The sequence below is a fragment of the Epinephelus fuscoguttatus genome, linkage group LG5 (assembly GCF_011397635.1).
Source record: "Epinephelus fuscoguttatus linkage group LG5, E.fuscoguttatus.final_Chr_v1".
Classification (NCBI taxonomy): domain Eukaryota; kingdom Metazoa; phylum Chordata; class Actinopteri; order Perciformes; family Serranidae; genus Epinephelus; species Epinephelus fuscoguttatus.
Window position 1 is genome coordinate 39827134 of NC_064756.1, and position 14348 is coordinate 39841481.

General features: G+C 41.5%; 1 protein-coding gene across 2 annotated transcripts; it reads right to left on the reverse strand.

Annotated features, from left to right (window-relative positions):
• Window positions 1-6547: 6547 nt before the first annotated feature.
• On the reverse strand, window positions 6548-7358 carry LOC125889491 (zona pellucida sperm-binding protein 3-like). 2 transcript variants are annotated; one of them, XM_049577529.1, is made up of 2 exons: window positions 6959-7358; window positions 6548-6736 (listed from the first exon to the last, which is right to left on the reverse strand). In XM_049577529.1, the coding sequence occupies exons 1-2, from the start codon at window positions 7295-7297 to the stop codon at window positions 6614-6616; spliced, it is 462 nt and encodes a 153-aa protein (XP_049433486.1). In that variant the 5' UTR covers window positions 7298-7358; the 3' UTR covers window positions 6548-6613. The 2 variants fall into 2 exon arrangements, with proteins under 2 accessions (XP_049433486.1, XP_049433485.1); XM_049577528.1 differs by having other exon boundaries at window positions 6815-7358.
• Between the last annotated feature and the right edge of the window lie 6990 nt (window positions 7359-14348).

Here is a 14348-nt window from a genome sequence, read left to right on the forward strand (position 1 = left end):
TTGTACCAGTTGCACGGACCTGCACATGACTCCATTCATACTACAACTGAGGATCTGCATCAGTCTGACATTTTGCAAATGCACATTTTCTGATCTGCACTCCATTCCAGTTGGTTATCAGCCATTTGGCTGTCATTGTATTTCTATAAGGGTGACAAAACAACCGTTCGTTTGAGACATATATACGTATAGCTGCAGTACACAACACACCTATACAAACCTTGCCAACAACCAGTACAAGACAAATCCACCAATGTGACAGTTATTTGAACCCTGCTACAACGCAACTTTGTAGTGAATAATGATGTGGCCAAATGTAGCAATAATCCACTTTATAATGAATTTATACATGACGACATGATTCAGCCTGTTACTAATAAACTGTAACCCTAACCCCAACCACCTCTCTATAACACTATAGCACTTATTATTGTTGTTCTGTTTGCCTTTGCATATTGTCCTTATGCTTTACTGGGGAGCTTGTGTGTGTGTGTGTGTGTGTGTGTGTGTGTGTGTGTGTGTGTAGATGTGTTTGTGTTTGTGTGTGTGTGTCCATACACTACAGTGGTGGGGGGGCAGGGCCAAGTAACCCCGTAACCCCCCACCGAAGAGTTGGAGTGTGGATGGAGAACTAAATCGTCTCAACAGGTTGCCGGTCAGACCACTTAAAGTGGCGCACCCTCCGGATCATGCGGAATACACCACACAAGGAGGAAAAGGGCACAAGTTTTCTAGTATATATATACAGTGTTTCCGATTCATTGACTAATTTGCCCCACCATAGTCTCCAAAAATCGGCCAGATATAAAATGCCTCCAGTAAATGAACTCTGACACTCTGCAGAGCACAGCTGGAGTACCTACTGAGAATTCTTTGGCTCCCCCCTCACCCACCCCAGCCTCACCACAGATGTCACTCCCCTAGCGCTAGCGTGAACTTGAGTTGATAGAGCAGAACGCATTTCTAAGCGGAATACTGACGAATACTGACGTCCACTTCGTGAAGCATTCTTGAAAACACCTGGAAAACATCAGTAGAGAATTGTGTGGCTGTATTTAAGACAACTCTGAGCCTGCATGGCAACACACAGCACCACTGAAGTAAGCTCTGAAAACTTTTTCTTTTTCATTAGGCTCATAGTAGTTACATGTCACATCATGTTGATGTAGCGATGTGAAATACAATCCGGAGCGGAGCACTGAATTTCCGCTGGGACGCGGTGCGGCGCAGCTTACATTGATTTGAATGGCCGCTATTAGCTCTGGCACCTGCGCCTCTGCCGAATTGCGCATGCCACTGATCCAGTGGGTTGCCATAAATGGGCCTTTCCCAGAGGGCTTTTGATATCTTCTTTTCGAAGCCGCGTAAAATTAAATGCTCTGTTTCAGGGTGCCATACTTGGAAATCGTGAGGGAGGGAGGGGGAGGAAGAGGAAAGCAGTAATTTGTGTCTGTTTGTGTGTAACTGATTTGAGTCTTACCTTTTGTTTCCTTTTCGTATTGCGTATTTTGTATTGTTTTGCGTATCTGTAACTGTGTTTGTGAGTGTGAGAATTTTAAAAGAATATTTTGTCTGCACATGATTTTAAATAATAAAATAGCCCTCCATCAGTATGTCAGTCATTTTTCTTTTGATTACTGAAATGTTTAACCACTAATCTTAGCCGTATTTTAAGTGTAACCCTTCACCATAACTTACCACTAGTGTGTTTATCAGTAAAAATAGAACATTTTTCACACATAAAAAGCACAAAGATGTTGAAATCTAGGCATATTCTGCCATCATAACTTGGCTCTCAGAATTTACCATAATGATGCCTTTAAATCAAATATAAATTTTTCTCCTGGAGGAGCATGCCCCCAGACCTCCCTACAGGGTTCGGAACTGATGTTCTGTGTGAGATGTGTGCCTGGGATTGCAGATGGAATGTGGGTTCTGTTGGTGCCTCCTCGACCTCCCTCTGTGGTAATTTATTGACCTTAGGGAGAAACAAAAGCCAATTAGAGTTGAGTAGTATTTGTTAATCACTGTAGCAGGAAGTTTCTTGTCTTAAAAATGCTCTCTGTAACAGCAGAGAAAGGTAGTTGATTGTTGAGTCCAACTACCAACCCAAAGCATCTGTATTTGCTGACCTGGGAATGAGTGTTTTATTTAATAATCATGAAAATGAATCAGTAGCAACAGTGTGTGTTCTCCTGTGGTGATAAGATGCAAAACATAGCCACATACGTGGTGCACATCTGGCAGGCTTTTCTGTGAAATTAGCATTAAAGGCCTTCAGACAGCGGAAATATCAGAGAATATCCTGCACCACGTGTGCTGCTGTGCACAAGCCTCTGCAGTAGTGTGGAGGAGGAGGAGGCGGCGGCGAGATGAAGACCCATGGGTGAGATAAAAGAGACAGCACACAAATACACAACCGACAGATGTTGCTACACATGTTGCAATACACACACTGAAACACATGTTGATGTTATCACAAAATCTATATGAAATATGGAAAAATAAAGCACCCTATAAACCACAATGCTGATGAGAAATGTAACTGTGAGGTCACTGGAAGGAGCTGATAACTTCTTGATGAGAAGAGTCAGATGATGGCAAAGCTTTCCAATATTATGATTGAGGTGGAGGAGATATTCTGAGCAGCACTAGCATGAAACCAAACAGCTGCTGGAGGATTCAGTGCAGGGTTTCCAGGAAAAACTCATACACAGCATAAACAAAGTGAAACTATGTTGTCGTGACAAGTTTTGTCAACAACATGGGCTTCAGCATGAATGAAATTTTCCAGAAATCATGAAATGGTTTGATAAGGTCTGAACTCCTACAACAATAAAACATCAGCATGCAGAGAGCAGGGAGTGTTCCAGGAAAAACTGAGGAGGATAAATACAGGATAAATTACAATCACAGCTTGGTTCACTTACAACAAAAAGCACTATTGTTATTATTCATTCCTGCAGGCTCTAAGTATTTACTGTCCTCAGCAGGGAAAAAGGATTTCCACTGCAGTCTGAAGCCAGGACTGACTGTTGGATTGTCCACACCTATTGTAGATATCATCATGTCTGGACAAACATCAGTGTGTCAGATGAGAAACAGAAAAGACGTCATTGTTTAAACTCAGAATAAGAGGTCCTGCTGTGCTCATTTCAAGGTTCATACTTGTATGTAGGGTATCTGCTATGTAGTTCAAATAACTCAAAGTTTTACACTGGAAATGAGGTTAAAGCTCTGTGTTTGTTTGACCCATCCACCTCCTCTCCCTCCCTCACTCCCTATGCTGACTTTCCTGCTCTTTATAATATGTCAGTTGCTTGGAGCTTTGAATAATGACGCCGCCCAGTGCATCTCATGCAGATGCTGAGGGGCTCCTAGATGTGCTGGTATGCCAAGGGCCACTGACCAAGAGTCAGTATTTGACTAGTTTTGAGTAAGAACATAATGTACTGGCCATTCATGGCACAGTGAGGTGGGACTAGGCAAAACACAGTTTAGGAAAACAAAAAGTGCCCCAGGACCTGAGGTAAATCACTTCCTTTAGGGTCCCCATATGTGAAGTAAGTCACTCCCTTTCAAGTCCCCAGATGTGAGGTAAGTCACTTCCTTTAGGGTCCCCAGATGTGAAGTAAGTCACTTCGTGTAGGATCCTCAGATGTGAGGCAAGTCACCTCCTTTAGGGTCCCCAGATGTGAGGTAAGTCACTTCCTTCTCTACAAAAGTATGAAAGCAAAAAGCTACACATACAAACACATGGTGTGTATCCCTGAGGCCTAACAAACACGTTGAGCTGATTTGTTAAGTATTTTAAATCTTGCATTGTTTACATCCATGATTACATGCTAGCAGCGTCGTCTTCCCTGCCTTTGCTGGCATATTGAAGTATATCTTGGTGTGTTACCACCACCTGTAGATCAGTGGAATAGTGGAAAAAACTGTCAAGACTGTGTATCACATCCATGGATGTACATATCACAGACCTGGTCACAGTGTTTAAAGATGTCGCTCCATTTATTTCTTTTCAGACTTACTCTGTGGGCACTCACACTGCGAAAACCTCATACGCTTCCTCATGCTACCACATTTTTGGGCTCAAGTATCTTGTATCTTTGATCAGCGCCTGCCATGCATTTGTAATGACCAACCCTCTGCCATATCAGTGGCTTTAAAACACTTCAGAGTAGTGCTAAAAATGTGTGGTAAGCATTAACATCTGAGGGAGGAAAGTGACATTTGCCGGGCCAATGAGGGCACTACAATTACAACTCTACACTTTTAGTTTTAAAATTAGTCTTTAATTTTGTGAAAGTCTTTGCAAGTCCAAGAATAACCTATCTTTGTCAACCAGGGGCTTGTTTCACCAAGTTTGCAGCATGCAAGTTGCAATTTTCAACATGAAATCATTTCTCTCTTCTAGCATTTTGACATGTTGCACTTATAACAAACATCAGATTAGGCGTCCATGCATGAACATGTCACAGCCCTGAACTTTCTAACTGCAGGTATCCTTGTGTTAAATTTGTTGGAATATACTAATGTTAAGAGAGTTTCTCTCTACTGTGGGCCAGGCCGCTATTTTGACATTTCTAACCTTGGACCACCAACATTAGCACCGTGTTCGCACACTTCCACAATTTGCAACACTAAATGGAAGATTATCACAATCAGTTTTGAGAACTGGTCCTGAGAAAAGCAGTTCTTGCAACCACATTTCTTACACAAGTGTTTCACCATCACTCTTGCTGTTCATCAAAAAGAAACTAAAGAAAAGGAGCCTAAAACCCATGCTGACATGGGGAGAACATGCAAACTCCGCACAGATGGGCTCCCCCACCCCTGGGGTTCAAAGCCCCCATGCTGGGTTTAAACCAGGAACCCACTTGTTGTGAGGTGGTAATGCTAACTGTTGCATCACTGTGCCACCTTAAACAAAATAAGTTCAATGAACATTTTGCAAATTCACATTTCTCGATATGTTCTATAGTTATAGTAATTCTGGATGACATCCAAGCTGTGCATCCTAAAAATGAAACTGAAACTGTACAGTTGCAACACCAGCATCTGTGTACAGAACAGCAGTGACTTTCAGACACATCACAATACTTGAGTGAACTACGGGAAAGTACAAACAAATCAACTGTTCATGGGGCGTCATTCTTATTTACCCCCTCAGTGTCTGATTCAGATAAATTTTGCTTAGGTTTTACTACAAGTCTCAAGACCAGTGAACTTGCAGCCTGCAGGCCAAATCTGGCCTGTGACAGGATGCATGGTGGCTCGCTGACCATTTTCTAATTCACAGAGAAAATCAACTGATTCACACTGGGGATTTTTTGTAGATTGAATAAGGTGCCAGAGTGCATTAAAACCCCTTCAAAAAGAGCTTGTTTATTAAAAAATGTGCCAGGGGAGGGTCTGGGGTCCAGGCTGAGCCCTGAATGTCCTCAAATTCTAGAAACGCCCGTGTGTTCACCTGACCTGTTTGTGGCTGCTGCGATGGAATTTGCCTTGTTTGTTCATTTTATCTGATAAATATCATGGTTTGTTTACTAAGTGGCCCATGGCCTCCTGTCATTTTGCAAAAATGGTCCCCAGGCTAAACAAATTCAGTATCCCTGCTCTAGCCTGCACACTGCCACACAATACACAATAAGAAAGCATCCACCAAGTCTTGAGAAATGCCAGTGTTATCATTATAGGCTGATTTTATTAGTTTTGAAGGTATTATCACAATTAGGGAGAAAATTACTGGATTTCTGAGGATATACACATTAATAAATCAGAATACAGTTTTAAAAGGGCTAGAAGCAATTGTCATAGTTTTACTTTTGATGAGGTCATGTTGCAAATGCCTCCTCACTGACAATTTGAACAGTTTAAAACTTAAGTGAGAACTAAAATGGTTTGGTAAATCTAACACCACCTGGAAAAGAACAGTGAATGTAATTTTATGTGTGCTAGATCAGTGGCTCCCAACTGGTGGGTGACAGTCCAAAAGTGGGTCACAGGGCCATTTTTAATGGACTGCAAGTGACAATGAGATGTGTAAAGTTTGTAAAAAAAACAAAACAAAAAAACACTTTATTTTGAAGTACAGTAAATGTCTGGCACAGAGCTTTTATTTTGAAGTGCCATTTCCTGCTGTAGAGTGAGTGACTAATGGATAGCTTCTTGACAGACAGCAGACTAGCTCGATGACATGACCAAACGCATGTATGATGCTGAATGTATTAAACTGTGTGGACCTTGAACTAATGAGTAAAGACAAGTCTGGACCCAGACCCTGTGTTAGTGTGTTAGATAACTTTTAAAGCATTTTGTCCTGTATTTTTAGGCTTACAGAGCCACTCAGTGCACTACAACATTAAACTATACAGCCTGATAATATGTGACACAGATGTCTGGTGCATGATTCAGATGTTATAGCATGTTCTGTGACCCATCAGATTCTGAAACCATATTCAGAAGTTGTGTTTGTGTCTCCTTGGGTTTGGTCAAGTAAAACCAGTCTGTTGAAACATTAAAACTTTTATTATGTCTTCATTTAATTACATATAAAGCAGATTTCTTCAAATTAAACTCCAGTGAGTCCTTGCAGGCTGATCCTTTTTCACCTCAGGTAGTGGCACTCCACTCCGATGACAGCACTCTGGCTCCTTATGATGTGACTTCTGCCAGACACTTTGGGGTTGTAGACCAGTGCAAAGGCATAAATGAAAGCATTCTCTGTCATCTAAGAAGAAAAGAACATCTGATTAAGATTACTTGACTGAAGTGGAATATCAGTGCATTATGAATAAAAATCTCATACCACTAGTATGCTGTCACAGCTGTGCAGTTCACATTCAAAGATTAGCACATGAGACAAGTTGTCAATCTCAGTGGCTGAATGGCCACCAAGAGTGATTTCCTCTGGCTTTATCAGCTTGCCCAGGCCCAGCAGGTCCTGGCTCACCTCCACGTGGATCTTATTTTCCCCACACCTCACAGCAACACGGTTGTCCGTTGCCCGCTGCCGCAGATCAAACTTGACAGGGGGCTTGTTAACTGAATCCACTGGTTCCTCTGGAAACTTCCAGGAGAGTGGTGCGACTGCATGCTGGATCTGATCTGCCTGGAGCATGCCAGCTTGTTGAGCAGAATCCCTGGAGTGCTCTCTCTCAGGTTCTGCTGGTGGCTTGACTTCCACATCATCTCTCCAGTAGGTTGGCACTGTGATACTTAAAAATCGAGTGTCACTAAGCTCGACACATGCAAGCACAAAGCCAAACACAATAAACTGCATGGACCCCATTGTTGGACACAGAATGTTCTATGCAGCTTTCTTAAGCACAATCACTGAAGCAGACAAAGGAAGGGACTCCTCCCTCTGCCTAATTAGCGGGATCCCTTTGCACATGTGTGGATCTCACAGATCTCACAGCTGCACATTATTACTAATTGCTCTGTCTATTAGCTGTGCAGTGGCTGTATGATGCTGTATGAAGTATCCAGAATTAATCCACAGGTGCTCCACATATTACAGACAGTAGCTGGGTTTCCATCCAAATGTATCGCAAATTTTAAGCGAATTTTGTGAAAATGTGCAAAAGAAAATGCGATTTTATGCACATTTCCATTCATTATTGTTTTGCGAGTATTGGGAGTCAACAGGTCGAGCAGAAGGTGGCGCTTCTCATGAAAAATAAAAATGCAAAAGAACACCCGTAGAAGAAGAGGGCGCCATGAGATGACGTCACTCAGAGTGTCTCATGTCCACAACTGATGTAAACAATTACCGGCACATCCATGACTACGGCGAGATGGAGAGATTCCTTGGGAACTTCTTGGCTATTGTGAGAGCTCTCATCACACTCATATCAGCCTTGTCAGCGTAGCCTACATAATGCTGTGATGTCTGTGTTGGTACACCAGGCAGTGCACATGATGCAGCGGTATTCAACACATCCAGTCTATTCAGGTAAGTTGTGAAATAGCCTACACTCACCTGACACTGGAGTAATTACCTCTCTCTAAGTTCACACAGGTGTGTGTGTGTGAAGTAGAAGTAGGATTCGGTAGCCTACGTCATCGTTTATTCGCTAAATTTGTTTCCATTGCCAAAAGTCGCATTTTCCTAATATTGATACACTGACTTTTCCACCCCCTCCAAGCGTAAAAACTTTTTTGCGATATTTCGGCCTTTTTTCGAATGTCTGGCGTTTCCATTCAAGTTTCTTTACGCAGTTGTTGAAAACGCGAATAAAAATAGGTGGATGGAAACCCGACTAGTGTTTCATTTGTTTCAAGAGGTGCTATGGAAGAATACATATCTGGAGGACAAACTGAGTGGCACTTGTACAACCATATGTGTTGATGCCTAATGGACATTAATTTATGCAAACTCTATGGTGGCCCTGATGGTCAAAAACACAACATTTGATATTTTACAAAATTTTAGAAAACCCAATGAAATGTCACAGAACAAACAAATGAACAAAATATTTTACAAAACATCACAGCAAAAGAGAAAGTACAATGGTGTCTTTTGTGACTCAAACCAAAATAGGTAAGTACCAATCAGCAACCTCCAGGGCTGGAAAATGACATTGCAAACATTAAAAAAATGAATCCAACATTAAAAAATGCAGCCAACATTTAGTGGCAAAAACTGCACTTCTGTCAATCCCCATAGACCCCCATGTTAAAATGCCCAACTTTACAGCAGAAATATGTTTACAGCCTGGTACATAAAATGGTTTGGTCCCTATAGCTAATTTCGAGGATTCAAAATGGAAGTCCACAAGCCAATGGGTGACATCACTGCAACTGCATCCATTATTTTTTACAGTCTATGGCAAGTACATATTGTACAATAGTTCCTTGTCACCGATTGGATGTGCTGTCTGTCAGTCTTCAACAAATGGAAGAACTTTTTCTTCTTTTAAATTTGCAGTAGCCTTGATGCCCTGCGGCATATTTTAGATAAAATAAAACTTTATTTATCCCAAGGGAAATTGCTGTATGGCAGTTGAAATACAAAGTGGGAAGAGTACAAATAGTAAAAGTATCTCACACGCGCACACACACACACACACACACACACACACACACACACACACACACACATATGTAATATGTATACATATCTATATATGTGTGTGTGTGTGTGTGTGTGTGTTGCTTCTTAGAATGTATCATTTCATTATGGCAGTGTTGATCTTGTACTTCGTCCTCTATCCTGCTTCTGTGTCTCTGTTCAGACTGTGCTGAGCATGAGGCAGGTTGCTCTCTTGTTTTCTTCATTTATCTTTGTAAATGACACTTTTAGGACGCCTGAAGTAACACCACATCTCAAAGTCGGAGAGGTGAGTGGTTACCATAGCAACGGTACCTAAGTAATGAAAAATGCCTGTCATTCACAGGTGTTGTGAGGATGCTGTGATTTACTTGAGGATGAAACATATGAAGGTAGAGAGAGTCACTACGTTTTCTTAACATTTTCAAGAGTTCTGTTGTTGGAGCACAAGATATGAGTACATCTGCTCCCGTACAAAATGGGAAATTATTCATCTTTCAAGACTGTCCATATGGAACTACAGAGTGGCCAATATTTAATAAATAAATTACACATTATAAAATACATAACAATTATTCAGTTTCCCATACAAGCCCATTGCATTAAAATCTCAGTTAGTGTGTACAGTACAAGCTCCATTCATTTTAAGTATTACTGTATTGCACACTGATCAACTATGAGAAATGTCACTGTGATGATACGCCCAGCTCAGCTGCACACAAGCTGCACTCATTACATCTACATCACTATATCTACAGTTTATTGGTTATATAATAATGTGTCATGTGCTGAAGGCCAGGTTTTAAGGTCCACATTCAAATCAATACTTTTAGGCAGGGGGTCATTTATTTATTTTTAGACAGGGGGGTCATTTATTTATATATATATATATATATATATATATATATATTCTAGGATCAGAGGTTTAGAGGTAGAGAGCTGCCCGGCCAGGCAAGATAAATTTTACTGTTTTGTACATTTTAACTCAATTTCATTCCCACTTTTGTGAAAGAAAAGCACAACACTTTTTGGGAAAGTCTGTGACTAAACCATCAAATCTGATAAGGGTTTTTTAAATGCTGAGCCACAGCAAAAGAGGAATGGATTGGAATCATAAAAGAAACATATCGTAACCCTAATTTCTGGGGGAGGATAACTCATTTTCATACAGCAGCTCCTCAACATACACATAAAGAGTATGTATGTTTCTGGAGTAAACCAGCCCCCTATAGTGAGTACCAAAAATACCAAAAATGGACCTTGGACTTATTTTTTGGACTTTAATTTGAAATGCAATGCACAACATGTAACATTAACACATTAAGAGCAATTGACTTTTTAAATGTTTGTCTCTGCCTTTTTCCTTCTTGTTTGTATTCATTCATTCATTCATCTTCTAACCGCTTCATCCTCTTGAGGGTCGCGGGGGGGCTGGAGCCTATCCCAGCTGACATCGGGCGAGAGGCAGGGTACACCCTGGACAGGTCGCCAGACTATCGCAGGGCTGACACATAGAGACAGACAACCATTCACGCTCACATTCACACCTATGGACAATTTAGAGTTATCAATTAACCTAGTCCCCAATCTGCATGTCTTTGGACTGTGGGAGGAAGCCGGAGTGCCCGGAGAGAACCCACGCTGACACGGGGAGAACATGCAAACTCCACACAAAGGGGCTCCCACGCCCGGGATTGAACCGGCAACCCTCTTGCTGTGAGGCCAGAGTGCTAACCACCACACCACCGTGCCGCCTCTCTTGTCTGTATTATATATACAAATACATAAATAAAAATATACTTCAAAAAAGAAAAGTGCTTGAATTCTACAAAATAACAACAATAATTACACACAATAGCAGTTATAATGTTAATGGGCATCCAGTCAGTTAGCTAGTCAGTAGCACCTTGGCTTTAATATTAACACATGCACATGACACAACAGCTAGCTTCTCTCATTCCAGTTCAAACAGAGGACAGTGGTACTGACCACCTGTAACGTTTCCTAGCTAGAAAAAAACGTCAGCTAACTCCTGCCTAACAACATAAACAGTGACCTACAATTAAATGCAGCAAAAATGAGGACTGGTAATGATAATAATGTGTTGGTATTGAGTGGTAGGAGTTAAGAAATGTGCCACATATCCTGGTTTAAGCCAGGTACTGCATATCACCCACTCTGGAAGGCAGCACATTGCTCTGTGCAGATAGAGCGCTCAGAGCCCGAGTCGGGGAAAGGTGGGAGGGATGGGGTGGATCAAACCATTTTTGAGGCGGGGGGGTGCTGCTGTATTTTTGTTGTTAAAATATTACGTTGCAACCAAGTGCTGTATGGTTTTGACACTTTTCTAGCTTGTTAAAAAAGGTACATACAGTAATAAAAAAATAAAAAAAAGGCTAGAAACGCCTATGATATATATATATATATATATATATGTATATGTATGTGTGTGTGTGTGTGTATGTTAGGGCCATCAAAATTATGTGCTCATTTCAATTAATTAATCACAGAAAAAAATAACGCATGAAAAAAAAAAAAAATTGCGGTCAGTGGTGCCCTATGACCTGGTGCGTCATTGAAAGCTACAGTAGCTTTGTCACATGCTGGAGGCAGACAAGACGATGCTGCTTGGCCCTGTAAATGGAGCGTTAACATTTAAAATATGCCCAGATGGAACTGTTGATAGGACCACTGTTCTCTGTAATTTCTGCAGTGAGGAATTTTTGTGCTATCGGAGTACTGCAAGCCTGAAATATCACCTCAATGCAAAGCATGAGGCAGCAAACCCAAAGGTCCGAGCTAGCACAGGCTCTGATGCTAGTTCGAGCAGTCAGTCCCATCAAGCTGGACTACAGTTCCACTGCTACGCCGACGACATCCAATTGTACATTTCCACCAAAGCCATCACCAACACCACCCTCTCCACACTCAGTAACTGTCTCTCTGAAATCAAAAACTGGATGCAAAGAAACTATCTTCAACTGAACAGTGACAAATCAGACATTATCATCATTGGTCCCACATCCCACACCAGAACCACCCAAAACTTCAGCCTCACCTTCAACAACAGTACTCTGTCCTCATCCCCGCACATCCGGAACCTTGGTATCATTTTTGACAGCCAACTTAAGTTTGACCACCATATTAACTACATCACCAGGACCGCCTTCTTTCACCTCAAAAACATTGCAACAGCATCCTATACGGTTCATCATCATCATCAAAGTCCTCAGTAAACTCCAATACATCCAGAAGTCCGCTGCCCGCCTGCTCACCCACACCCGCTCCCGAGAACACATCACCCCTGTCCTCCAGAAACTACACTGGCTCCCCATTTCACACCGCATACAATACAAAATCCTTCTACTCACCTACAAATCACTTAACAACCTGGCCCCCACCCACCTCACAGACCTGCTCCATCACCCCCCCCCCCCCTCCCTCCAAGCACCAAGCACCAAACCTGGGGGGGCAGAGCCTTCTCTGTTGCCGCCCCCACCCTCTGGAATTCACTCCCCAAATTCATCAGAGACTGTACAGACCCCCACACCTTCAAATCTCTCCTAAAAACCCACCTTTTTAAATTGGCTTTTAATCTGTAAACTAAATATGTCTAATTTTCTGTTCTATCCTATCCCATCATATTCTATCTCTCCCTGATCTTTTACATTGTTTCTGTATTTTAATTGTGTTATTATTCTATATTGTTTTGTATTTTAAACTGTTACTATTTTTATGTAAGTGTCTTTGAGCACTTGTAAAAGCGCGTTATAAATAAAATTTATTATTATTATTTTATTATTAGTTTATACATACGTTTTATACACAATAATAGATGGATTAGCAACCGTAAAAAAAAAAAAAGAGAGAAGACGATACCGCAATATCATACTGTCACTGCATCCCCCCAGAATAATACAATGATAATGATTTTAGGCCATACCGCCCAGCCCTAGGCCCAAGCCCCAACCTCTTATTAAAGGAGCATTACTCCTTTCCTTTCTTTACCTTTCCTGTCTGTGTGTAATTTTTTTTTTTGTCTGTGTGTCTAATTCTCTAGTTTTGTCGTAGTGCATTGTTGCTGTAACCTGGTACTGTACCTCAGTGTGATGTTACTGTTACTGCAGCTGAACTATTGATCAGTATAGGCCATAGGCCTAATGCGTTAGCCCTCCCACCCAATTTCACCACGAGCCGCTACTGGATATGTATGTATATTTGTGTCCGTATACATACATACATACATATATATATGTATATATATATAGGTAGTTTCTGTCAAGAAACATAGGCCTACATGAAATGATTAAATTTTGTAATAAAGTTCAGATTATTATTCAGTATATAAATTTCGCTTTTCATGGCCATTTTGGAGGACAACGGTCCATCAGGGAGAGGGGGAAGGGACATAGCATGACTCTGCCATTACATCTGCTTAACAGCTGCATTATGTAATCTACATTTTACACCACTGCCCCGGGGTTGCCATGCCTGTCCCTGAATGACAAAATGGAGCCTATTGATGAACATCAGGGCATCAGGGTCACCTGGGAAACAAGGACGTAGACATCACGAGCCGATCCAGTCAGTGACCATATCAGGCCCTCTCCATTTCAACCATGATTCATGTTAAAATAAACAATGGTAAAATGGTAAAATAAAAATGTTCAGAATGAATAGTGGAGCTTGTTAGTGCTTGTACATTCTGCTTTCACAATTTCAATACAAAACTGATCAGATGGTGGGTAAATGTGGGAATATAAATCACCTTCAGATCTAAATCAGAAAGATCCCCCCCCCGAACACACACACACACACACACACACACACACACACACACACACACACACACACACACACACACACACTTCCAACATTAATGCATGCAAACATATGTTCACCTTCACACTTGTTCTTGAATTGATGTCAAGATCTCAAAATCACGCATTATTCATGAGATGTTAGCAGTGAGACAGGACTGAGATAAGACAGGAGACATGAGAAATACCATACCGCACGTGTTGTACCTTGACGCCAAATGCTCTGCAGGGTGAAATACATAGAAAAGGGATATCCCTCTTTCCAAAGTAGCAGTGTGAATAAGGACTGGTGTGTGTGTGTGTGTGTGTGTGTGTGTGTGTGTGTGTGTGTGTGTGTGTGTGTGTGTTGGAAGCTCACTGCCAGCAGAGTTCAGCCAGACAGCTGCTCGGCTGAAGGGTTTTTGGCAGACTGTGTTTTATATGTAGAGGACAAACGAGGTCAACTCTGTGCAAAAGTAAACTTTACA